The sequence below is a fragment of the Cyprinus carpio genome, chromosome B10 (genome assembly GCF_018340385.1).
Source record: "Cyprinus carpio isolate SPL01 chromosome B10, ASM1834038v1, whole genome shotgun sequence".
Classification (NCBI taxonomy): Eukaryota; Metazoa; Chordata; class Actinopteri; order Cypriniformes; family Cyprinidae; genus Cyprinus; species Cyprinus carpio.
The window spans coordinates 7,044,181-7,071,754 of NC_056606.1; the positions used below are offsets into that span (position 1 = coordinate 7,044,181).

The following is a 27,574-nucleotide window of genomic DNA, read 5'->3' on the forward strand; positions in this document are numbered from 1 at the left end:
TTAATGTGTGTTGAGGACTCCGTGAAGTTCGGTTCTACCTGTGAGCTCTGCTTCCTGATGGTTTTTTTGTCTCCATAGTAGATGTAAATGGCACCTTGGCCATTGCCTTCCAGTGGAGCACCAACCACAACGTCGCTGAAGCTGTCCATGTTTAGATCGGGGACAGCAGTGATGGCCGTCCCAAACCGAGCATTCTTTTGAGAACCCTCCAAGAAACCCTGGTTACTCAAGATACCCTGTTAAAAAAAAGAGAAAAATATAAAATCAATACAGTTTGTACTACTAACATACAGACATTAAATGGATTATTAAGTTCATTTGTAGCATCTACATGTTATATATTGCAAGCACAACTTTACCGTAGCTAAATTAAATAAATTAAGTAGACTACTGTACATACTCTTTTATTTTTTTTTATTTTAATTAACCAGTTAAAAATTTTTGTTTTATATTTTGTTTATTTGTATGTTTTGTTATGTGGCATTTTCTTTATGTTGTGATATACAAAATAATATAATATTTATTACAATTATTCTTTAAAACAATATTAATTATCATTCAAAAGACTGGGGTCAGTAAGGTGTTTTTTTTTTTTAATAAATTAATTTCTTTTGAATTTTATTCAGCAGGGACACATTAAATTGTTCAAAAGTGCCAGTAAAGATATTTTAACATTGCAAAAGATTTCTATTTCAAATAAATTCTGTTCTTTTGAACCTTCTATTTATCAAGGAATCCTGAAGAAAAAAATAATAAAATGAAATATATTTAAAAAAATGAAGTAGCGCAACTGTTTTTAACATTTATAACAATAAAAAATGGGTAACACTTGAATAAAGTAAACAAATTCTCACTATTAATAGTTGCTTATTATTAACATAATAACTGTTTATTAGTGCTTATAAAGCACATATTCTGCATGACCATATTCTACATCCCTAATCCTACCCAAAACCTAAACTTAACATCTACCTTACTAAATATTAATAAGCAACAAATTAGGACTTCGTTGAGGCAAAAGTCATAGTTAATGGTTTGTTAATGACGAAAGGTCAATCTAAAAAAAAATGTGACAAAAAATATTTCTTAAGCAGCAAATCAGCATATAAGAATGATTTCTGAAGGGTCATGTGACATTGATGACTGGAGTAATGATGCTGAAAATTCAGCTTTGCTTCACAGGAAAAATATATATTTTAAAATATATTACAATAGAAAACAATTATTTTAAATTGTAATAATATTTCACAGTATTACAGTTTTTACTGTATTTTTGATCAAATAACTACAGCCTAAGTAAGCATAAGTCAAAAACATTAAAATACTGTACCAACCCCATACCCCACACTGAATTTGGAGGTACAGTATTTAGTGAAAATAAAACTCCTTCTGGTAATGGTGGCAGACAAAAATCACCTTGGAGAAAATCAAAAGCAGTTTAGAGTATAAAAAGTTGATGCAGAAACGCTGAGAGGATGTGGCGGAAGACAAAAGATGAAATTCACTATAAAGACAGTCTTCATGCTTTCAGTGTGGAACTAGCCACAGCTAAACAGACCTTCTTCTTCTCAGACCTTCTTCTACCTTATAAACAGTAACTTAAACAGCACTCTTTTTGCTGCAGTTGAGAGACTGACAACCCCCCAAGTCAGATTCCCAGTGAAATGCTCTCTGACAGCAAATGCAATGAGTTTGCTTCCTTCTTTTCTGAGAAGATCAATAATATCAGAAAAGCGACTGGCACATCCTCAAGTTATGAAGAGGTCAGACAAATTCGACCACAATTTCAAAAAGAAGTTACTATGTCTGTTTTTGAAGCAATTGATAGCAAAATTTTGGAAGTAATAGTACAGTATAGTACCTTAAATCGTCAACCTGCTATCTTGACACACTTAGACAAATTCGACCACAATTGTGTGCTTCTGTTCAGAAGCAGGTCTGTTAGAAGTGGTGAACGCCTCACTTCTTTCTGAGACTTGTAATAGTACAGTATAGTACCTTAAATCGTCAACCTGCTATCTTGACACAGCAATCTTGATAACACCATACTGAGCAATAGACCAATATCAAATCTTCCTTTTTATGGGCAAGATTATTGAAAAGATAGTTTTTAATCAGCTGAACAACTACTTAAACTCAAATGGATACCTGGACAATTTTCAATCTGGTATCCGACTGCATCACAGCACAGAGACAGCACTCATTAAGATAATAAATGATTTTCACTGATTCTGGCAAAATATCAGTGCTGGTATTGCTAGATCTCAGTGCTGCGTTTGACACTGCATATCATAACATACTAATAGAGAGACTGGAAAACTGGGTTGGGCTTTCTGGGATGGTACTCAAATGGTTCAGGTCATATTTAGAAAGGAGAGGTTATCAAGCGTTATCAAGTATAGAAGAGCATAAGTCTAAGTGGACGTCCATGACATGCGGAGTCCCACAAGGCTCAATTCATGCACCGCTCTTGTTTAGCCTGTATATGCTCCCACTAAGTCAAATAATGAGAAAGAACCAAACTGCCTATCACAGGTATGCTGATGATACCCAGATGTACCTAGCCTTATCTCCAAATGACTACACAGACGTCACGTCATTCAATGTACATTGGCAGAGGGAGTCAATGGGGTTGGGCTTTCTGGGATGGTACTCAAATGGTTCAGGTCATATTTAGGTCATATTTTTAAGGCTAGGTATCTCCCTCTGCCAATGTATTGATGAAATTAATGGTTGGATGTGCCTGAACTTCAGATAAACAAGGAGTAAACTGTAGTTTTCAAGGTGAATGCATACCTTGACTCTATGAAATTAATTTTTGTGTTTTGATGAGCTTTTTTCAGTTAGAGAAGGGGAAGTATGTTTTTGGGCGGGTCTCGGCGCTGTTGCTATTTTCCCGACGGGATAAATGGCTCTTTGCGCCCGGCGCAAATCTTAAATGGGTTGGTCTGAAGTAGCTTCATTATTCATAGGTGTGGTTTTTGGGCGTAACGTGAAATAAACCAATCAGAGCGTCATCCAACATTCCCCTTTAAAAGCAGGTGCGCAAGTTCCATTATGGATTTGCTATGGTTATGGCGTATTTACCAGGCGCACGCCAGGAGCGGTTCACAGCCGAGGAGACTGATGATGTACATATATGTCTTGCCACTATTGGGCAAACAAGGTCTGATCCTTAATTACTACAATTAGCCTGAATAATTTGTAAGCTAGATTTATGCATATTTTTTCACATCTTGGTGGCACACCACAATGATTTCCGTCATCTCATGTGTTTAATATTTTTTTAGTGTAACAATTTATGATTTGCAAAAATAACTGTTGCATCTGTGTAGATTACATGAGCAAAGTGTATGCGCGTTGTGCACGCTATGGTCAAGCATGCGCCCTTAAAAATAGCATAATGAACAACGCGCAACGCGCCACTGACTTTAGACTAGGTTTTTTCTGGTCAGTGGCGCAATTGCTTAATGGAACAGCAAAATAGCACCAGGGATTGTTTGCGCCGGAACACGCCTCCTTTTTTTGCGCTGAACCGCCCAGGGAGCGCAAGTTCATTCACTAGTTTAGCGACGTGCTTCTGTGGAGGGAAAAGCACGCTTTGCGCGGGTGCAAAACTAGGAATGACACATGCGTTCGGTGTACAAAGTCAATTGCGCTGGGTGCAAGATAGGGCCGTATGTACAAAGTAAATTGAGATGGGTTCAGGATTGTGTGTTTGATTTTGGAGACAGACCTTAGTTTCAGTAGTCATGTCACAGCAGTAACTAAATCAACATACTATCATCTCAATAACATTGCAAGAATTAGATGTTTCGTTTCCAGTCAAGACTTGGAGAAACTTGTTCATGCCTTTATCACCAGCAGGGTGGACTACTGTAATGGACTCCTCACCGGCCTTCCCAAGAAGACCATTAGACAGCTGCAGCTCATCCAGAACGCTGCTGCCAGGATTCTGACTAGAACCAGAAAATCTGAGCATATCACACCAGTCCTCAGGTCCTTACACTGGCTTCCAGTTACATTTAGGATTGATTTGAAAGTACTTTTACTCGTTTATAAATCACTCAATGGCCTAGGACCTAAATACATTGCAGATATGTTCACTGAATATAAACCTAACTGACCACTCAGATCAGTAGGATTGAGTCAGTTAGAAGGGTTCACACAAAACAAGGGGAGTCCACTTTCAGCTTCCAGAAGAGATCATATGTGCTAAAACATTAGCCACATTTAAATCCAGACTCGAAACTCATCTATTTAGCTGTGCATTTATTGAATGAGCACTGTGCTGTGTCCGAACTGATTGCGCTGTATTTTATATATAATCATTTTCTATTTTTAACTGTTTTAAATTAATTTTAAATCAATTTTTAAATCATTTTGAAGGTTTTTAAATTCCTTGTTTTATTGATGTGATTTTTTTTAATGATTATTTTACTTCCTTTTATGTAAAGCAATGTGAATTACCATTGTGTATGAAATGTGCAATATAAATAAACTTGCCTTGCCTTACTCTTTATTAGTAGGTTGTAGTGTACCTAACTGGGTCATTCCTGGGATTAGGTAATATTTCAGTCCCCCAGAGTTTCTAAAGTGGTGGTTCACCAAAATTAATTGTTAGAAGCTTTTCACAAAACTTTGGGATGCCCATTAAAACGAATAAAATAATTATTGCATTTTAATATTTTTTAGCATAAGATAATGTCTTACAGGTGCTGGTCATATAATTAGAATATCATCAAAAAGTTGATTTATTTCATTAATTCCATTCAAAAAGTGAAACTTGTATATTATATTCATTCATTTCACACAGACTGATATATTTCAAATGTTTATTTCTTTTAATTTTGATGATTATAACTGACAACTAAGGAAAATCCCAAATTCAGTATCTCAGAAAATTAGAATATAACTTAAGACCAAAACAAAGAAAGGATTTTTAGAAATCTTGGCCAACTGAAAAGTATGAAAATGAAAAGTATGAGCATGTATAGCACTCAATACTTAGTTGGGGCTCCTTTTGCCTGAATTACTGCAGCAATGCGGCGTGGCATGGAGTCGATCAGTCTGTGGCACTGCTCAGGTGTTATGAGAGCCCAGGTTGCTCTGATAGTGGCTTTCAGTTCTTCTGCATTGTTGGGTCTGACATATTGCATCTTCCTCTTCACAATACCCCATAGATTTTCTATGGGGTTAAGGTCAGGCGAGTTTGCTGGCTAATTAAGAACAGGGATACCATGGTCCTTAAACCAGGTACTGGAATGGGTAATTATCAAAGTAGTCCATGTGACATCAGAGGGTCCGTTAGAATTTGTTGAAGCACTGAAAATACATTTTGCTCCAAAAATAACAAAAATTACAACTTTATTCAGGATTGTCTTCTCTTCCGGGTCTGTTGTGAACGCGACTGCTGTGACTGTTGACGTACGACGCTGCTGACGTGTTTTCTGGTGTGCCCAATAACAAAGAAAACACATCAGCAGCGTCGTACGTCAGCAGCGTCAATGCAACGTCGTGAATGTGTTCACAACAGACCCGGAAGAGAAGAAAATGCTGATTAAAGTCATAATTTTTGTTATTTTTGGACTAAAATGTATTTTTTTATGCTTCAACAAATTCTAACTGACCCTTTGATGTTACATGGACTACTTTGAAGATGTTTTTTATTACCTTTCTGGACGTGGACAGTATACCCTACATACATTCTCAATGGAGGAACAGAAAGCTCTCTGACTAAATCTAAAATATCTTAAACTGTGTTCCGAAGATGAACGGAGGTCTTACGGGTTTGGAACAACATGAGGGTGAGTCATTAATGACATAATTTTAATTTTTGGGTGAACTAACCCTTTAAAGTTATATCCCTCAGTCTGAACTCAACCCTGTCACACTAACCATTCTACGCCCATAATAATTTAGACTCCACTCATATGTGACATAATTTCCCAAAAATGACATAATTCAGGTTTAGTAGTATGTTTAGTAATATCATACTTTTTATTCATATTTTTGAGGCATGTTATAGTCAGGGAGGGTACTGTCAAGCTTAACAACTCAACCCCGTCACATAAAATTAAGATGGAAAATTATGACTTTTTCAACATTTTATTTTAATCCATAAGTACATACAATGTACTTACTGTATTGCTGCCATATATGGTCTACTCTCCTACACTACATGAGGAGCAGTGGTCATTTTGAGTAAAAAAAACCACAACCCCGTTACAAATGTGTGACCCTGGAGCACAAAACAAGTCTTAAGTCTCTGGGGTATATTTGTAGCAATAGCCAAAATAACATTGTATGGGTCAAAATTATAGATTTTTCTTTTATGCCAAAAATCATTAGGACATTAAGTAAAGATCATATTCCATATTTTCCATATTTTGTAAATTTCTTGCTGCAAATAGTACAAAACTGATTAGTAATATGCATTGCTTAGGACTTCATTTGGACAACTTAAAAGGCGATTTTCTCAATATTTAGATTTTTTGCACCCTCAGATTTCAAATTTTTAAATAGTTGTATCTTGACCAAATATTGTCCTATCATAACAAACCATACACCAATGAAAGCTTATTTATTTGGTTTTCAGATGATTTATAAATCTCAATTTCGAAAAATTGACCCTTATGACTGGTTTTATGTTCAAGGGTCACATATATGTATTTTTCATTGTTACGGGGTGGTAAACTTGTGACAGGGTTGAATTATTTGCTTCATTTATTCATAATTTTAATGAAAAAATATAAATAGTCATGGTTTCAGTAAATATATTTACTCCAAAATCATGACAACTCATATTTTTGTTTTAAATAGAATTTTTAATATAATATGTCCACTTAAACGATGACAAGCATCATAAATTGCACCCACATTTGCAGCAGAAAGACAATGCTGGCCATGCAGATATGTTGATCCAGAAACAAGGGGACAATATGAGAGAGAAACAAAACCAAAAATGTAAATTTAAGGCAATGTATCACTTCAAATGTGTTACAGTCTTCAATCCTGTCACACCTTGTCACATTAATATTTTTAGAAAAATATAGGGAAGAAAATTAAGAACAAAAGTATTTCTTGCTGATTGCTATCTGACATGTTAAGGGCTAAGACTTTAATTAATATATATATATATATATATATATATATATATATATATATATATATATATATATATATATATATATATACTGTATATATATATATTTTTTTTTTTTTACCAAAAATAAAGAGACCGTAGACAAACAAATGTGTATATTTTTAGCTTCAGTAATAAAAGCTAGAAAAAAATAAAATAAAAGGTAAAAAAAATAGTAAGAGGTCTTTAATGCCTGAGGTGGGAAAATATGATTTTTTTGGAGGTTTGATATGTACCTAATGATGTGGGGTATTCAGAAGTTGAATCTCATGTAGTTGAAAAACCTCTATATTCTTACTGAATCCCAGAATTGACTCAACTACAGGAGGAAGAGGAGGGCATCCACAGAAAAGAAATGGAAAAAAAATGAGAAAAGCACCTTGGTAATGGTGAAGAGGTAGACTCTTCCTGTTTCAGATTTCTCCTCGCTCATGTACATCGGCGCTCCGACCAACAGCAGATCTGTCACACCATCAGCGTTCACATCAACAGGACAGAGAACGCTGCCAAAATAAGAGCCGATCTGCAAACCACACACCACAACGATCTATAACAGGACTTGAGTGTGTGACCAAGCTAAAGCTCATTAAAGATCACAGACAGACGAGTACCTGATCTCCTCTCTGTGAATCTATGATGACCGGCTGATTCTGGCTGTTCATACTGTAAACTATAACCTGTCCTCTGTGAACGGCACGAGGAGCACCGGCCACAAAAAACTCAGACGAGCCGTCGCTCACAGACGTGACAGAGTATCCTGAACACAAGGCATGAAAAAAAAATTGTTTCCATTACTATGTCTACACTCTCAGAAATAAAGGTACAAAAGCTGTCAAGCTACATTGATCTTGTTCTATTACCATAATATTTCAAAATATGAAAAACAAGCGAACAACAAAATACACTTACAGTATTTTCCACATACATTGTCTTAATATTTTGCAGTAGTATCATGTTTTAAGGAATTATCTTGTTTTATCTTTTCAAAACTTGATTTAAGGATGTTTTGATCATTTTGTAGTCGGTTAAAGCACAGATAACGATTAGTAATATGAATTTTGTCAGTGATTTAATCTAATTTGCTACATTTTGGTGAAATATTTCAGTGTTAATGTAAAGATAAATGATAATTATGATATCTCAGTTCATTAGATGCAACAAAACTAACCAAGTGCAATACTTACCAAGTAATGAACTGTGGTTTCTGTCATCCAAGACTTTCTCAAAAGCAGCTTTGGGCAAAACATCTGATTTCTGAGCATTTTGGTGCACAACAGTCCCGATCCAGTTATATGCTCCAGCTGCTCCCAGTAAGATCACATCCTACAACCAATAGTCAGTGTACTGTAAACCACCAGGAGGAAAAAGGTCTTAAAAAAGCATTAAAGGAAACACATAGACATATAGAGCCGGAACCTTATTTCTGGTCTGGTGTGCGCTGAATCCGACTTGGGACATTTCCATTTTGAAATTATCCCCAGTACTTTTTCCAACACCTAAACAGACAACAAGTCAGTGAAATGAAGAAAGGAAACAATCATTGACATAATACACGTCGATAAAGAAACCCATGTCCGTTACATTACTTATAAAAGGCTTTTATTTATATACAACATTTAGTGAAATCGACATAATCACAGACCTTCAATGTTGAAGATTCGATCTCCAAGAGTCCCGACGATCTCTATGAGCGTCGCCTCCTCAGACACGTTGAAAAAGTATTTTTCGGTTGGTTTGCTGGCTATTGACTTAATCTCAGCGATGAGTTTGCTTGTGTCAATGTCATTCCTTATGTAATATCCAAGCACCTAAAACATGCCAAAAATCAATTTCTTCAAACATTCAAATATACTGAATATTAAGACCCATATATGAATTCATGACTGTATATCTTTTTTTCTTTTCTTTTTTCACTAACCGCAATACCAAAGCGAGTGATATTTTGGCTATCGCAGGCCGGGATAACTGTGTTCCTCAGATTTGCATCATGTGACTCTCCATCAGTTACCACCACCATCACTTTAGTGGCCCCAGGACGACCTCCATTACTGGCTAGGAATGCATTTTTTCTACGAGAGCCAATCATCCGACAGACATGCACACCAAACCACAAAATCAAGAGAAAGTGTTTAGTGCAAAAACTGTGTCAAACTAAAGTGCAAGAACTATTCAATGAAATATACAATGATACTGTTTTTGCATATATATAAACTTTGGGTACTTTTTGTTCGGGGATATTTTAAACTACTTCTATACCTTTATTAATATATATATATTATTTTTATTTTAAACATGGTAAAACGGTATTCTAAACTTTTTATCATGCCTTCATTTATTTTTTGCAACTTTTTATATGGCTTTTATGTATACTTTTATTTTTGCTTGAGATATACAAATTAAAAGTTATACTGTATATGAAGCTAAACAAAACAGGAAAATATAACTTGCAAGTGTAATATTTTGATGATGTGTCACCTAATCACACTATATATATATTAATTGTTATACTGTATATGAAGCTAAACAAAACAGGAATTATATATATATATATATATATATATATATATATCCAATGTTAGACATACAATTTAAATGTGAAGAGTGTGTTTAAGGAGAGCTTATTTATCTTCTTAAAGTGCCCATATTTGAAGAAATATCGATCCATATTCTGTTAAAGGAGGCCTTGTTCTGTACTCTATTTCAGTAATTCCCTCAGGTGAAGTTGTTGTGAAGGAAATTTTTAAGGAGTAACCCTGCAGGTATAAGTTGAAAAAAATGTGTTAGTTGTGTAGCAATAATATGCATGTGGACCCTAGAAAAACAACCCATAAAAACAACCACAAACACGAATGCATGTGGACAAGACAGCTAGACGTACATAACAACCCATTAAAAACAACCATAACATAACAAGAGAAGAGGTTTGCTGAATTGCACATAAGAAGAGCCAATTATATTAGAGAAGAATGATGTAATGAACATGTTTGTTTTAGTTGTGAGGATTCGCTGTGACTGATATGAGCTCCTCCTGGCTATGATTAAAGCATATACAGAGGCATCGTCTGGAGTCTGTCTGGTTACTGTAGGTGTAGTGGAGCACTAGAGATGTTAGTCCTAAGTGATAGTGTTCAAAAGGGATGAGACATCGTCTGACTCTATATAGCCAGAGAAACGCCAAGAGTATAAATTTACTAGCGCTTAGGGGATACTTCTCCAGAGATGAGACCCCAACAGGTATCTCAAGTCAGGTGTGTGGGGGAATTTCTACCACATTGCTCAGAAAGAATCATGCATACCTTGCAAAATCAATGGCTTTGAAAGTATTAGTCTCTAATCCTTGTTTCTGTTGAATATTTGAAGCTGCGTTAATCATGGACTCTTTTGTCTGATAGGCATTCAGTTTAAACTCGAATGAGGTGTCAACAGCATACTGCATCACAGTCACCTGTTATGAATGAAATCAGAAATATATTAACTATAAATATTTTAAAAAACTGCTAAAATGGTACACCAGCTGTCTGACTTGCCTGAGTGCTTTGAGGTCCAATATCTAAGTTTTCCAACATTTTTTTGAGGAAATTAACAATTGGTTCCCATGGGTATATACTGTTGGATCCGTCCAAAACTATGGCTATGTCCATTAGACTGCCACAAGCTGTGTAGACACGGAACAACACAAATATTAACAATTTGCTGGAGGGATAGTTAAAGGGAAAGCCCTTCGTTCATTTTCAGCACACAAATTAAGATTTTTTTTTTTTTTTATGAAACCTGACTGATTTCTGATCCTGCATAGATAGCAACGCAATACCATTACAGTTTAACCACTGATGTCACATGCACTATTTTAACAATGTCCTTACTCTTGGTCTTGAATGTGGTAGTTGTGTTGCTGGGCCAGAAAGCTCTTGGATTTCATCCAAAATATCTTAATTTGTGTTCTGAAGATGAACAAAGTTTTATGGGTTTGGAACGATATGAGGGTGAGTAATTAATGACAGAATTTTCATTTTTGGGTGAACTATCCCTTGAACTTGAACAGTAAACTTTCATAGAGGGGTGCGTTCATACTTTGAGCGGCAGGAGAGAAGGCCGACTGGAGCGTAAACTGTGGGCTCACTTCAGCACAGACTCCTGGGTAAAAGTACAAACTTCCACAGAGCTGAGCCCACAGAGGACCACACGTCTGAAACACAAACGTAATGTAACATAATATGAGTACCAGGCACATGACATCCTACATTAATATGGGTGCAAATGACATACTTTCTAAATATTAAAATCTTATGAATGTAGTAGAACTTCTAAAACTTAGGGAAATTATTTGGTGCGGGTGCCAAAACAGCATGTTAGAAAGTAAACAGAAAACAACAGTCTCACCATAAACCCGTCGTTTTTGGTTGTTGGTGTCAGAGTGAGACCAAGACTCATGTTGATGTTGTTGCCGTTGGATATGCTTGGCACATTGACAGAATCTGAGAGCACATTAACCACAGTGATCTTCAGCTTTACTACTTAATAATTCTAAAAGACTTATTATTAAAATCTAAGGCTTTGCCTCTGAACTCCACAGATACTGTCTTATGGAAACTGTTGATGATGACACTGGGAATGATGGGAGACTTTTGCTTACTCTGAAGGTTAAGTGACTGGCAGCTGGATCCAGGGCTGTTAATCTCACACTTATAGATTTCTCCCTTCCGATTCTGAGGGTATCCTTTCCATGGTGAACCCACGAGGAGCCTGAGGAGCAGCGAGAGGTGTTAGATCAGTACTATCATCCTGAAGTACAGGATCAGGTGAGGCTGCTTAGCACAGAGCAGTTATTAAGGATATTTTACGTGACAGGGTTGCAAAAACAGCGTTTAATGACCAGTGGCAAAGTAGGGTGTATATTTGGAAGCATATCTGAGATTACATGTGTGTAGGTGCACTGGGCATGCATTATATCATCTAAACACACCCACTAAATTACACAGAATATCACTACTAGGTGGCCATCATGTGATAAGGTGCTCTGCCCAGACTAAACACAGCATTCCTCAAACACTGACACACAAGCTCAATCACTTCACATTTTTTGACAGTAAAAAACATCAATCCTCTTATAGGCAATACTGCACAAACCGGGTTCAAATGTGTGTGAGGTATGTTTGAAATGTGTTTTGTGTGTGTGTGTATGTATATATTTTTTTTTTTTATATTATTTTTTTTGTGAAAAAAAAAAACTTTAATTAAAATTAAAAATGACATAAAAAAACTATTACAGAATGGGTAACAGGGTTGCAAATTTAAGCTATACTCAGTAGGAGCAGGCTAATTAGAGAATAACTGATTTTAGCTAATAATAATAGTTGGTGATAAACGAATAGTTTTTGATATTAGTTTTTAATAAATATTTGTTTAACATAAATTAAAGAAAAAAAATTGTTCAATAATTTTTGGTTAATATTTGTATATTTGTATACAGTATATACTGTAACCCATAACAAAAATACAGGTGGAGCTGGGGAAGGTGAAGGGTTTCAGAAGAACTCTGAAAGTGCGCTGCATACTGCTCTAGTGAATGTTAAAGGGATACTCCATCCCAAAATGAAAATTTTGTCATTATTCACATACCCCCATGTCTGTCCCATAGACTGCCAAATAAATAACAGTGTCAAGGTTCAGAAAAGTATGAAAAGCATCGTCAGAATAGTCTATCTGCCATCAGTGATTCAACCGTAATGTTATGAAGTTACAAGAATACTTTTTGTACACGAAGAAAACAAAAATAATGACTTTATTCAACAATTCCTCTTCTCTGTGTCTCTCCAAATCAGCGTAGCGCCATTTTGGCACTACTTCTATTTGTCCTGGACTTCTATTCTCCTGTTTCTTTTGAGTTTTCCTTATTTGGTCATGTTCCTTTTTCTTGTTTAGTTAATTGATTACTCCCCACCTGTTTCTGTTCACCCTGATTACATTCCATCAGTTTATAAGCCCTGTCTGCTTTGCCTTTCTGTTCTTAAAGTATCATTGTGTTAAGTTATGTATGTGTTTTGTTCTTTGCACTTGTGATCATTAAAAACCAATTCCTTTTTGGATTTTCGTCTCTGGCACCCTTCATTTGGAGACACGCACGTGTTACAATAGTATGGTTTGGCTACCAACATTCTTCAAAATATCTTTTGTTTTCAACACAAGAAAAAAAAACAAACACACACAGGTTTGGAACAACATGAGGGTGTGTAAATGATGACAGATTTTCCATTTTTGGTAGAACTATCCCTTTAACTATCTACTTATCATGTTAGGTTAGTTTTAATTAATAGTCTTAAATATAGCTAATTAATTAATGCATTTAGCAGAAGCTTTTATCCAAAGCGACTTACAGTGCATTCAGGCTATACATTGTTTTTACCATTATGTGTGTGCCAGTTTACCAGTATGCTCTACCACTGAACCACAGGAACACTATCCTAGGAACTACTATATGTAGAGTAGTTCTCACAACAACAAAAGCATAGTATTTGTGCTTCTAATGAGTAAAAAAATAATGGGATTCTGTGTAGGGAAAGTTCAGGGGACTTTCAAAAACATGACGTACATGTGAGTAAATAGATACAAGGCATTTGGATGAAAAGGACTGTGGGTAATAATGACTCATTGTCTATAGAAATGGTTGTTAGGGGTCTCTAATGTGTGTTTTGTGGGAGGTCAGACAGAGCTAATGCTGGACTCACAGTGAGAATGATGTCAACAACACCCCCCAAAGCAGCCCACGGCAGAGCAGGAAATGCCTCATTTGACCTGCTGCACAACAGCGTGGTTCTTAAGAAATACATGCATTTAAAGACTGTCTAGACAGTGAGGATGAGCATAAGCGAACAATAACACTTTAGAGCAGGGGTGGGCAGACTCTGCCCTTCCAGGCCACTTTCCTTCAGAGTTTAGCTCCAGCCCTAATCAAACACACCTGAACTAGCTTGTCTTCAAGACTACTAGAAGGCTACAGGCAGGTGAGTTTTATCAGGGTTGGATCAAATCTCTGCAGGAAAGTGGCCTGGAAGGGCCAAGTTTGCCCATCACTGCTTTAGAGGCACAACAAATAATAGTGACCCAGTCTGTGACCCTTCTGTGCAGCAATTATGGAGTTAGCTGATGTTAGGAAAGTTGTGCCCAGTGTTGATTAAACTTTTCTTTGTGCTTTAGAGAAAACAGTGTATATTGTACCTATGTATGTACAATGTGTGACTTATTGCTGTCTTTGGGAACATGTATTACTGTAGCTGGGAATAAGAGGAAGACCTTCATTTCCTGCAGATAGATTCTAGAGGAACTTGGCCTCTTTGTGTTCTCCCAGATATGGAGCAATTTAACAGGCACAGGAAGTGTGTGTGCTGTATAGAGTGTATTGAGAGAAGTGATAGTGTGGGGGAAACAGCTATCAGAGTGTGTGCAGTGCACTGCTAAACGTACATTCATAGGGCAGCATGTCCAAAATCAAATAAACACTTGGGAAAAAAGCATGTATCCTGGTTTTACTTGACTGGAATAATGTAATTTTATGCAAATTGAACTAGAACTATTTTATATTTTTTTGATTATTGAATTTGTTATTGTTCTAGATATAGTATATTAAGAAAATATTGAAGCAACAATTTATTAAATTCTGAAATAAACAAACAAACAAACATTTGTTATCAATTATTATTAGTGTGCAAATAAAAAGAATGGTTCTTTTTAATATTAATGTTGAAAATTTATTTTTATTAATAAGATAAATTATTATTTGATTAATAATATTAATATTTTGTAGGATTTTTTTGATGAATAGAATGAAGAAAAGAATAGCATTTATTTGAAATAGAAATCTTTGTAGCATTATGGCTTTACTGTCACTCTTGATCAATTTAATGCGTCCTTGCTGAATTAAAATATTCATTCCTTTTTTAAAATCCATTTTACCCCAAACTTTTAAACAGTATTGAATCATGGTGAAAACTGTTTTCAACAATGATGATAATAATAAATGTTTCCTGAGCAGCAAATCATATTATTAGAATGATTTCTGAAAGATCATGTGACACTAAAACTGGAGTAATTTGGAATAAATTACACGTTACAGTATATTAGACAACAGTTATTTTAAATTGTAGTAATATTTCAAAATATTACTATTTAACTGTATTTTTTATTAAATAAATGCAGCTTTGCTGAATATAAGAGACAAAAATGGTAATTTGAGTAAGAAAACTAATTAAATGAACACACAATTTCAATTATATTTTATGTCTTTTACCATTTTCCTTGACTGTTCTTGAACTGTTGAACAGAGTAACCAAACTGTTCTGCTGCCAGCTGTGAGAAGATCTTAGCTCCAGAAGTCCCCACATTAAAACCGTGAGCTTTATCGATGCTGAAACCTGTAGAGACATGCAAATATCAGTATTTTGTCTTATATACAACATACACATATTATACTAACAACACTAACAGAAAAACAAGAATAAGGACGCAGAACAATATCTGGAATGAGAAGCTACATTATATCTTCTCTCTCTCTCTCTCTCTCTCTCTCTCTCTCTCTGTGTGTGTGTGTGTTCACTCTTCTCTCTCTCTCTCTCTGTGTGTGTGTGTGTGTGTGTGTTTTGATATGCAGACAAGCTACAGCATGAATGTGAACCTGAGAGATATGAGCGACTGAGTGCATGCAGGAAAACTTTGATGTGGTCATTCTTGGAGATAGTAAACAATATTTACAGAGATGAACCTCACGGTTTTGTGAAGGAGCTTTATGGGTCAAATGACATGAGTATGTCATTGATAAAGGAACAACCTTTTAAAAATCTATTTAAAAAATGTATGTTCTAAAAATATAGTATGAAATATAATTTCATATGGGTTTAAACTTATAAAACTTTTTAAAGACAAGTTTCAGTTTAATGATTCATTACACTTTGGATTATGCGAGTGCAGAAATCCTAATCATTAACTTTAACAGCCTCAGTTATGTTCCTTTGCACCTATTATTAATTTTGTTTTGGTTATATTCAGTTGATTTTGAGTTGATTTAGATGTAGAAACATGCCTGAGCAGAGCTTCACTAATATCATCTATCTTAGTCATCTTGTCTCTCTGTTTATTTTTTTATGTTATCATTTTAATCTGACACTCAGTAGAAATGACATAATCTGCTAAAAATAAGTGCGATCAACATGAATGAAGTAACATAGTGTGTCCTCTTTATGAGTTCTCCATTCATTATTTAAAGAGACAGGCACACAGTCAGCACACAAAGACAGCCTTTAAACAGTGCAGTGAGCAGCAGTGCTGATGGGACAGAGGATGAATTAAGTCATGAACAGAACTGAACGGAAACAAAGGAAGGAGAGGTCAGACTGTGGGGCTAAAGAGAGAGAGAATGTGCTTCCGGTCCAGTGCCCTCTTTATGATCAGTAAGCCAGTTTAGACACTGATCTTTGACACCATTCAGAACACACAATAACTACAACACTTTTGACAAGCATCATACACCATTTAACCATGATGTTTAGACCACTGTGTGGGTAAAGCCACATTTATTTCTAATAATAATCTGAATAAATAATTATTCTACCAAGTAATATAAATCACTAACTTCAGGCAGAACATATAAAGCACATTTGTGGAATGGAAAGATTCCATGGATGTTAAGGGTTTTTCATGGAACCATTGATGTAAGAAATTTTATTTTTAAGTGTAAGCAACTTATTTATTCAATCAGAATTTGGAGTCTTAACTGTGAAATACAACTATATATATATAGTTATTTACATGTATTTCCATGTCTATATTTATATTCATATAATTTTATATTATAAATAAATATATTAAATATATAAGCATAAATATTTTTCTAAAATATATACACACTAAAATATGCACACTACATGACTCCAACATAAAGCTCTTGCTGTTTGCAGATGATCTGGTTCTGCTGTCTCCAACAGAAGAGGGTCTACAGCAAAACCTAGACTTCCTGCACAAGTTCTGTCAGACCTGGATCCTGACCATTAATCCTAGCAAAACTAAAGTACTAACATTCCAGAAGAGACCCAGAGTTCAGGGAAAGAGACACAACTTCACCCTTGGTATGACCAAAATTGAATATGCCACAAACTACACATACCTCGGGCTGTAGATAAATGCAACTCGTAGGCTAAATTTGGCTGTGAATCTACTGAAAGAGAAAGCAAGAAGGGCCTTTTATGCCATCAAAAAATATATCCAAATTGAAATACCAATTAGAATCTGGCTCAAAATATTCCAATCAGTCATAGAACTTGCATTATATGGCAGTGAAGTGTGGGGTCCTCTCCTAAATCAAGAATTCGAAAAATGGGACAAAAATCCGATCCGAAGCCCTGCATGCTGAGTTCTGAAGAGTATCCTCAGAGTACAGAGGAACACTACGAACAATGTATGCATGGCAGAATAAGGCCAATACCCTCCACTAATACACATTGAGAAACAAGCCATCAAATTTTGGAAACACCTAAAAATGAGCTACCCCAACTATTACCATTTTAAGGCCCTTAAAATCCATGAAGTGAACCCTGAAAAAGTCCCCTGATTCAGATGGTCCTGATGCTGCAAAACAAACTAACATGACTAGCAACATCTAGCATCTGGACACTGAAATATTCATCCACAAAATTCGGCCCAACCACATTATAAAAGCAAAAAAAGAAAATGATCTAACTTATTGGACTGAAACAACAGAATAACTAAGTAAACTTGAATGTTATTTGGCCCTAAACAGAGATTACACAACTGCAGAATATCTGAGTACAGTGAAAGACTGTAAAATAGGAAAACAAATGACGAGGAACAGACTGAGCAATCATAATCTCACTATAGCGATGGGCAGATATCCACAGCACTGGCTGCCCAAATCTGGCCTTACTGTAATCATGGGGAAGTGGAGACAGAGCAACACTTCCTAACCAGCTGCCCTAACTATCAAGACATTAGAAAGACATTTTATCCCAAATTTGACTTCAAAACGTTAAACAAGAAAACAAAACTTCAATATTTATTAGCTGAAAAACAAGACTGTGTCTTATTAGCAGCACGATACATTGATGCCTGTCGTAAAAAGAGGGAGGAGTCAACAAAACAGTGATGCGCCTACACGCACACTCACACACACACACACCACTGAATTTTAAATTGTTCATAGAATAATAAGACTGTGTCTTATTTGTAATTATTTTACATTATATATACATGCATGTATTATATGTATGCATACACACATATACTGTTATGTATATATATATACACACACACACACACACACACACACACGTGTAAACACTATGCTTTGGCAATACATTGTAAAATTTGTCATGCCAATAAAGCACATATTGAACTGAGTTGAATTGAGTTGAGAGAGAGAGAGAGAGGAGATGAGAGTTTAACTGAGAGAGAGAGAGAGAGAGAGAGAGAGAGAGAGAAAGAGAGAGATTTCAGGGAACATAATATTTTATTTAAAATGCTTGACATTTTGTCCCCAGGTTATCTAAACTTTTTTAAATTAATTGTTGAAAAAAAAAAAATGTAATCATCATACAGAATACAAACTTTTCAGTCAAAATCATATTGTGTTTTATTGAGTTTGTCAATACACTGAAAAATGCTGTTTGATTTTACTTTTAATTTTAGACAAACTTTTTTAAGTTAAACTTAGGGAGTGTTTACACGATACAGTTTTCACCTACAAACTTTTTATGTCATGTTCATTTACATGACAACAGCATTTTGAAAATGATACTTTACTGTCTCTGTGACTAAAAAAAATTGAATTTGTGAAAACGGTGACATCATGCTCATGCGTATTACAGTACGTGTTCAGTGGTGAAACTATGATGTCACTTTGTAGGCAAAAACCCTGAGCGAGTTAGCATTTTACTTCCGGTTCCATCGTCCCAAAGTCAAAGGTTTTTTGAATATGATTTTGGTTAAATCCCTAAAATAAGGTCCGTGGTTCACACAGGCTCAAGATACTTTCACGTTTTATTCTACGACATAAAACACTCAAACTCCTGATTTTTTTAAAACTGTTATGTTTCTTAAAAAAGACGGTTGCTAACAAGTTGCTAAATGGGACTACAGGCACTGGCGGAGACATATAACGTCATCACACCAAACAGTTTATCAATTTACAGTATTTTCCAGTCATAGTATACTTTGTAATACAATTAATTCTAGGATAACCAATTAATAGTTTCCTGGATTTTATATTGTTGATCGACATTGTTTTTGGTTTTGCCCTGAAATGCAACACAAGTCTGCAGATGGAAGATGCTCGTTTTATCGCTTTCCTACTGATGCAGAGACTCTGGGTTCGTAAGTTAAACTCATGTTACGATTATTCATATAAACACCACATTTAATGGCTTAGTCACAGTGAAACTTTAATGATGCATAGTTCTTAAAGCCACAGTAAATTTAAATGTTTATGGCCGCATGAAGCCGTTATGGAGCATAGATTGAGGATTTTCTACAAGCAAGGAAAAAATAACATTTACCCACCCTACTTTATTCACTAAAATAAGTTTAATCTTACCATATCCAAAAACTTGCTCACACTTGCTGTTATTTAATAGATTAAATGCACTAGAATTGTATTGAATAGTTTGTGGAGACACTTTTTAAATTAAAATATTCATATACATCAAGGATTTATTGACTTTTAATGCACCTTATTTCGAAATGTACAGAATACGTGCTTTCATATTTTCTTTAGTTATGATTATTTCTTTTATTCACTGTACTATTTATTATTAATGTCTCATTTCAGTTTTAGTTTGGCTCTAGTTTTGTATTTATTCCAGTTTATATGAAAAGGTGTGTGTAGCGTGGATTAAAATTCATATACCAAGTAAATCCTTTTCACTGAACACGTTAAAAATAAGTTTGATAAAGTTGTGGGAAGTGATGTCACAAATGACATCGCCATCTACTGGCCTGGCATGAATAATACAGAATTTTTAATCGCTTGCGTAAATTTGTGAATTTGTGAACAGGGACCATTTTGACAACTTCATCTGTGTATAAAACCTTTAAAAAACGCAAAGGAGAAACTTTTCAGTTTTTAGTAAACATACCCTCAGTCAATGTTTTTAGTTATATCAGCTCAGTAACAGTTCATGTGATTCCACCCATATCTAATCATATTCATTCTACTTTGTATACTTACAGTATATCAATTATGAATCAGTGGTGTAAACTGCATTTATTAAAATGTTTTGTTGGTCTAAATTAAAACAATTACAATTAAAACTTTTAAAAAATTTAACTGTCTGTGTGTTCGATTAAACTCTATTCTTAAGCACTATGGAAACCACACAAAATTCAGCAATGGAAACTTTTAAATGTTTTTCAGTATAACTGAACATTAAAACATAACAGGCCTTTCCCTTTACTAAAAACATAACACTTTATCTTTAATATAAAAATATAGATTAAGTCCTGTGAAATGATTGATGGGATTTGGATCTAGATTCAGTCCTGTGCAAAGCATGATGGGAACTTTCCAACCAAACTGATTCATGGACTTCCATTTTACAAGTCTGAAATTAAATAACAATGAAATGACCAGGACTTATAATGGCTAAATTTAGTGAAACTGTCAAACTTGGCTATATCCCAATATACATTAAATAGACTGAGAATTTATAAACACTTAAATATATATTTGTGTAAGAGAATGTTAATATCTTACAGAAATGTACTTTTTATTTTTTTCAAAATAAAACCATCAACTTATAACCCTTTTGTTTGTCAAAGTGCAAAACATGCTAACACCAAATTACTACATAAATTACCAAATTGTGAGAAAGTGCATATTTTACATCCACATCATAATTTATACAGTGAACCACAAAAATCTTCCTCACAGACCCATTTAAAGGAAACAAAAAGGCTAAAACTGGTAATACATTTCTCACATATACACAAATCCCATTCATCTCCTTTGCAAAGTATTTTCTCAAATGCATTGAGCTTGACTTATTTACACTTCAGCATTGTTGTCATTCAGTTTTACAGCATGGCAATATTGTAATACAAATAAATTTGCAAAAGTACTTACACAGAACAGTGAGCAGTACCTGCAGAATATTCATTTTAAGTCCACAGTGTCACCCAGCATCGAGCTCTCCAGTGTGTCTGCATCCAGTGGAGTGTGAGTGAAACAACGGAGCGGGGCTGGAGCTGGGAGGAGGAGGAGGAGGAGGAGGGCGGATTGCTCGAACACCTCAACTCAGCTCCCACAAACTAAACCCAAGCTCACACCTTCAAACGCAACCATGTATGGTAAAGTACATTGAACAGGTGAAAATTCGCCTATCCATTTAGAGGCAGCAGGATATGATGAAAATCAAAAGCTTTTGCCAAATTTATTGGCGTACAGCAAATACTTCGGTATGGCTATTACTAAATAAATTTGCTACAGATCAACAACAGCTGCATTGGTAAAATCATGCTAAACGTTATCTTATGGAGATTAAAATTAACAGCTGAAAGTGTGAAAATGTATAATTAATATGACAAACTTTTATTATTATTATTATTAAGAACATTATATAGACAAAGAAAAAAGTAGTTGCAATGTAAAACAAATAAACAAAAAATACAAGAAAAGAGAGAGAAAAAAACTATTAATATGACGAACTGCAGCTGTGGTTACTTTTGACATGGCGCGTTTCTATTTTTGTTTGCATTATTTACATTTTTTATTTATATTGTTTGTTTGCATTATTTAATGTTCAGTATCTCCAAATAATAATAGTAATAATAATAATAAGTAGCCTAGTAAATTATAAAATAGTAAATAATAATAATCCCAACTATGACAACTTTTGATTCTGAGAACTTTGGAAATGTGAAAAACAAAAGTTGTTTTAAAAGGTTTAACAGTAATGACATTCTGACATTTTAAGTGTGACTTGAGATGTTTAGCATCACTGTATACTGAACAATAATTGCTTTGGTAAAGACAAACCTAATAATCATTCTTCTCTTTAAAATATGCTTATTCCGGAATAGCCACAAAGAAGAGGAAAAATAAGAAACCAGGCCAACAAAAACAAAGTCTAAAGAACATAATTTAATCTTCCCCCGGGGCTTGAACAATCACAACAGTAAGATTCATTCATAATAAGTATTTCGCATCGAGGAGTTATAACCACAGTGTGTGTGTGTGTCATCGTACTGGGGGTTTGTGCATAAGTGAGGTAAACGTCTCCAAAACACCCAACAACAGAAACCAGCAGAACATTAATGAAAAAGACAAACTTCAAATTACGTATTTACAGAATTATCTGTCATGATTAACTGAGAACTAAGTACAAACTGAAGCAAGTCAGAACGAGAAGGAAGCAGGAACTGACAGAGGCAAAAACTTCAGACATTCACCCCACGCCCTCTGGCTTTGAGGAGACACATCCCGTCTCTCATGCATGTACCAACTCATTCGTTCATTCTTTTGAGCCCTAAATACGAGTGAGCACCAAACAAGAAAGTGCATGAGAGTCATCAGTTGTGAAAAACGTAAAAATACAGTAAATGTTACCAGCCAGACCTCCTGGCAGGACCCGAATGGCAGTAAACTGAATATCAGTTATTAATCTGTATATTTTGAGGTAACATTATTCTCATATAGTCACAGAGGTGAGCGTGTATGTCCCGTTCATGCTGAATTCTCACACAGACCCTCTTGTTCTGCCGGATCCGGTTCATTTCCCTGTGGCAAAGTCTTCCTCTTGAAGAAGCCAACCTGGTGGGACATCAGTATTGTATATTATTACAATAAGGCATTTTACTTTGTATTTGTATACAGTGTATTAGTACAGCTGCAATTCATGCTAAAACAAAGAGCTCATACTGTACCTTCCATAGGATCACCGTAGCTAGAGCCCAAAGGAGGAGGCCGCCAATGACACTTCCTATGATTATACCAATAGGAATATCTCCAATCGCTCCTTGTTTACTTACTGTAATTTTTATCTGCAGCAGAGTCAGGAAAAAGTAGATTAAGCATATTACCAATAAGCATATTATCGCTGACTGAATTCTGCACTCTCGCGAATTCTCTCATCATAAACAACAAAGTGCAGATGTACGTGTGATGTAAGTAAAAGACACTTATTCATTATATAGTGTAGATAGCTTCACTGATTATAACGGGAGTGTTTTTAAGTGCATAAACTCGCGCTAGACTGAAGACAGTGAGGACGTTCTCTGTTAATGTACAATAAATGTTCTTTGCTCGTTTTCTGTAGCTACTGTAACCGTGGAAATGTAAGCATTATAATTAGCTACTTACAATGTTTATATTCTATTGTTATCATGTTAAATACAAATTCAATCATATTAAAAACATTAGGCTGATTTTAGCCTTACCCTGGAGTTGGATTACTCTCTGGCTATAAAATAAGGCAAGTAAATAATTAAAAAACAAGTAAATACTTAAATAAATGAGCATTATAATATTGTGTATTGGCTTAAATATTTAAATATTAGTCGTATTTTACACACTCTCTCTCTCTCACACACACACACACACACACAATACACACACACTCTCTGTATTCACACACACACACACACACACACACAAACACACGTATTTTAATTTTTGTTTATATTTTTGACTGTGTGGTCTCTTATACAAGTAAACTTGAACAGACACTGAACTACTTAATTCCAAACTTCCGCTTATCAAGGATGTCATTTTTAGAATGTTTAGGGTTTTTATGGGAAAACATAACAAAAGTGCTTAAAACACTCATACTGGTCTAAAACCAACTTCCCTATGAGTTCTTCTGATGAACAGAACAGCTATGTTGGTCAACCAACAAGATGAAACCAGCCAAGCACAGAAAATCACAGAAATTTTATTTTACTGAAAGACGGGGATGAACTGACCTGTTGTTGTTTGTGTGTGACGACTATGAGATCAGGCTGAGGTGTTTGTATCTCAGAGCTTCCAGCCACTAAAACTGTCTGAAAATCAGCCTGGAAGGAAATAATGTGTGGAATAAAGCATCTGCTCAGGACAGATAATAGTAGATAGTAGATAGGGATCAAGCTGTTCAAGAGACACTTACAAAGGCAAATGTGCCATTCCAGATCCTAGTGGTGATGTTTACAAAGTAGTTGGTCTTCATCTCCAGATCTTTGAGGACACAAGTCATGGTTTCACATTTTGCTGCCTTACAATCCTGGAAATTAAAAAAAAAAAAGTACTGTATTATACACTACCATTTAAAATAATGCGTGGGGTTGGTAAGTTTTTTTTAAAATGTTTATTAAACAAACGTCTCTCCAGCTCACTAAGGATGCATTTAATTGATCAAAAATAAGTAAAGTCAGTAATATTGTGAAATATTATTATAATTTCAAATAAGTTTCCTATGTGATTATATTTCAAAATGTAATTTATTCCTGTGATCAAAGCTGAATTTTCAGCATCATAACTCCACTCTTCAGTGTCACATGATCCTTCAGAAATCATTCTAATATGCTGATTTGCTGCTCAAGAAACATTTATTATTATTATTGTTATTATGTTGAAAACCCATATTACAGCATATAAAATTTAACATAAACACACACACATACTGACCAGTTCTGCTGTCCCTCTGAAGCTCTCTTTAGTGAAGCGGGCAGTGTGTGTTTTCTCTCTGATCTTCAGTGGGTCAATCAGATGGCTGCTGTCACACCACACATTTACAACCTACTCAGAAACACAGATTAAATGTCCTGGTTTTTCATCACAGTCTGGTAATTACAGTATAAATACTTGTGCAGTGAAATACTTTATTTGCAAAGAAAATGATTTCCTCATACATTTTAATAGAGCATTACACTTACAGGTGCTGTTTGGACTGAAGTCACATATAATAAAGGATTTCCAGCTTTGGTGCTGGTGGGCAGCGAGACGGTCAGACGAGCCTGATTGATTGGGAAAGTTCCTGTTGAAACCTGCAGAAAGACATGCTTAAAATAACTATTGCATAGTTCACATTGCTAACACTAGAGGGAACTCGAGATGTATTAGTTTAATGTGAAATATACTTTGTTTTTACTCACTCGTAATGTTATGTCGAATTCTGGGCCAATGTCATCGAAAACTGAGACAGAATGTTTGACATGATCCTCAGGACCAATCCCGCAAAAATCCAAGTTTAAGTTTCTAGAAAAATAATTGGGAAGAATGAATAGAACTACAGTTTTTACATTACAAAAACTTATGAGCCTTTTTTCTGTGATAGAGGTCATGGTTAATATACAGTATATAGCGGTCAAAATACATACAGTGGTTTAAAGTTTGGAACAATAAGTATTTTTTTTGTGTGTGTGTGTGTGTTTTGAAGTCTGCATTATCATAAATTTCTTATTATTATCAATGATGAAAACAGCTTAATATTTTTGAGGAAACCATGATACCGCAATTCAAAAGTTTTAAGGAAAGATTAAAAAAAAAAAAGCATCAATATTTCCACAAACATTTTCAACATTGATAATATTAATAATTGAGCAGCAAATCAGCATATTAGAATGATTTCATGTGACACTGAAGACTGGAGTAATGATGCTAAAATTAAGCTTGGAAACACAGGAATAAATGAAATGTAAAAATATATTGCAATAGAAAACTTATTTTAAATTGTAATAATAATTCACAATATTACTGTTTTACTGTATTTCTAATCAAATAAATGTAGTCTTGGTGAGCAGAAGAGACTTCTTACAAGAAAAACGTAATTATTTCAAATGTTTGACCACTTTATAAGCAGATAAAGGTTATCTATGCATTACTTTGACCTCTGACCTGGTGAGGATGATTTCGGCGTCGTACTGGACTGGGATGGAGAGAGAGACCTTGTTATCAGATGTCACTTCCTCCTCACTGTCACTGGAAACAGTTATGTAGGGTTATTTACAGTTTAAACCAAACAGGTACACAAAAGCTAGAACAGAACTGTGTTAAAAACAAGTACTTTTACCTTTGCACTTCAAAGTTCACCACAGCCCGTTTCTCTATTTGATTCAAGCTGAAGTCAAAGTTGATTTCAAATGTTACCTGATGATGAGGCAAAATGAAATTATTAAAGAAAACGAAAAGTGTGTATGGTCACACACACACACACACACACACACACACACACACACACACACACACACACACACATACACACACATACACACACACACAGATGCTTTTCTCTTACTGTCTGGCCAGGCATCAGGGTTGGGTATCCAACTCTGCAGTCGAGTGAGCCTGTTTTTGAACTGCATTTCACCTCAGTTTTGTCTTTCTGCACACACAAGCAAGAAAATTCACAGAGACAGTTTCTCGTACACAAACCAGAGCAGACTTATGCTAGAACACATAATGGTGGGCATACAGGTGGTGTAAAAGAGGCGTAGAACAGGTTACTGGAGAAGTTAGCAGACACTCTTGTGTTGTATGCATTTTCCTTCATGTTCGTTACTGTCACGATGAAGGACAGTCTTCTTCTGTCAGGACTGATTAGAAGTGAAGATGAGCTGCAAAACACAACAAAATCTTTTTACATTTCAGGATTCTGGTTCTTTTAATACATCTAGCCCTGCTGGAAGTCATTGATTGTTTTTAGTTGACTCTTAAAGGGACAGTTCACACTAACAAAAATGCTGTCTTTCTCTCCTAGGGATTCCCAAATGTCTTTTTCAGCAGAACCTGTTTGACTTTTAACTTGAAGCACTCCTTGATATTTTTAATTAAGTTTAATAATTTAACGTCACATTTAAATGTTCATGGTTCTCTGATGTCAGTTAATGTAACTTGACATGCATATAAACAAATAATGTTTTGTGTTTTGACTTGAAGCAGAATATAAACAAATAATGTACAATATAATAAACAAATATCTTTTTTAGAACATGTTTTATAACAGCGCCGATGGGCGTGGAAATTTCTGCGGGTGATTTACTGACAATGCGCAAATTAAAGAACACAGACGCAACATCTCATTTACATATTGACCAACGCAATCTACCAAGCGCAACGCAAATTAGCGTAAGGATATGTTTGGATTCGGTTAATGTGTTCTTCTGGCATTCCAAATAAATCCCCTCCTTTCTACCATGCGCTCTCTGTTCTCTGCGGTGCCTCCTCCTAGCAACAACAAATGCAGCCATTTCAAGCACAAAATAGTTCAAGATATGCTTTTTTGGGGCATTAAAAAAATGTGCAAACGTTAGTAAATCGCGTTGCATGTTTCATTTGAATACTCTCCTCCCATAAATTTTGCGTCTGAAAGGGAAACTCCTACAAATGCATATTCAATAAGGTCAGGTGATAAAATAACTGTCAACGCCTTTTCAGTGCTAATTCTTCACTGCGTGTCT

At 35.1% G+C, this 27,574-nt stretch overlaps 2 protein-coding genes across 2 annotated transcripts in view; both read right to left on the reverse strand.

Moving 5' to 3' along the window:
• itga2.2 (integrin, alpha 2 (CD49B, alpha 2 subunit of VLA-2 receptor), tandem duplicate 2) overlaps positions 1-21,398 on the reverse strand; it is a 28,713-nt gene extending 7,315 nt beyond the window's left edge. The window contains exons 1-14 of the mRNA XM_042732285.1: positions 21,267-21,398; positions 15,429-15,552; positions 11,778-11,887; positions 11,525-11,619; positions 11,216-11,330; positions 10,672-10,799; positions 10,441-10,589; positions 9,063-9,213; positions 8,787-8,952; positions 8,561-8,640; positions 8,329-8,467; positions 7,756-7,901; positions 7,524-7,667; positions 39-236 (exon numbers count right to left, since the gene is read on the reverse strand). Of these exons, the coding sequence (XP_042588219.1) occupies positions 39-236; positions 7,524-7,667; positions 7,756-7,901; positions 8,329-8,467; positions 8,561-8,640; positions 8,787-8,952; positions 9,063-9,213; positions 10,441-10,589; positions 10,672-10,799; positions 11,216-11,330; positions 11,525-11,619; positions 11,778-11,887; positions 15,429-15,552; positions 21,267-21,300 (1,779 nt within the window). The 5' untranslated portion in view covers positions 21,301-21,398. The remainder of the gene's footprint in view (positions 1-38; positions 237-7,523; positions 7,668-7,755; positions 7,902-8,328; positions 8,468-8,560; positions 8,641-8,786; positions 8,953-9,062; positions 9,214-10,440; positions 10,590-10,671; positions 10,800-11,215; positions 11,331-11,524; positions 11,620-11,777; positions 11,888-15,428; positions 15,553-21,266) is intronic.
• An 870-nt stretch (positions 21,399-22,268) lies between these two features.
• Positions 22,269-27,574, reverse strand: part of LOC109087045 (integrin alpha-2) — a 13,881-nt gene continuing 8,575 nt past the window's right edge. Inside the window, exons 20-30 of the mRNA XM_042732286.1 lie at positions 26,590-26,731; positions 26,413-26,499; positions 26,188-26,264; positions 26,013-26,096; positions 25,271-25,373; positions 25,052-25,162; positions 24,804-24,914; positions 24,286-24,399; positions 24,104-24,193; positions 23,066-23,182; positions 22,269-22,952 (exon numbers count right to left, since the gene is read on the reverse strand). Of these exons, the coding sequence (XP_042588220.1) occupies positions 22,866-22,952; positions 23,066-23,182; positions 24,104-24,193; positions 24,286-24,399; positions 24,804-24,914; positions 25,052-25,162; positions 25,271-25,373; positions 26,013-26,096; positions 26,188-26,264; positions 26,413-26,499; positions 26,590-26,731 (1,123 nt within the window). The 3' untranslated portion in view covers positions 22,269-22,865. The remainder of the gene's footprint in view (positions 22,953-23,065; positions 23,183-24,103; positions 24,194-24,285; positions 24,400-24,803; positions 24,915-25,051; positions 25,163-25,270; positions 25,374-26,012; positions 26,097-26,187; positions 26,265-26,412; positions 26,500-26,589; positions 26,732-27,574) is intronic.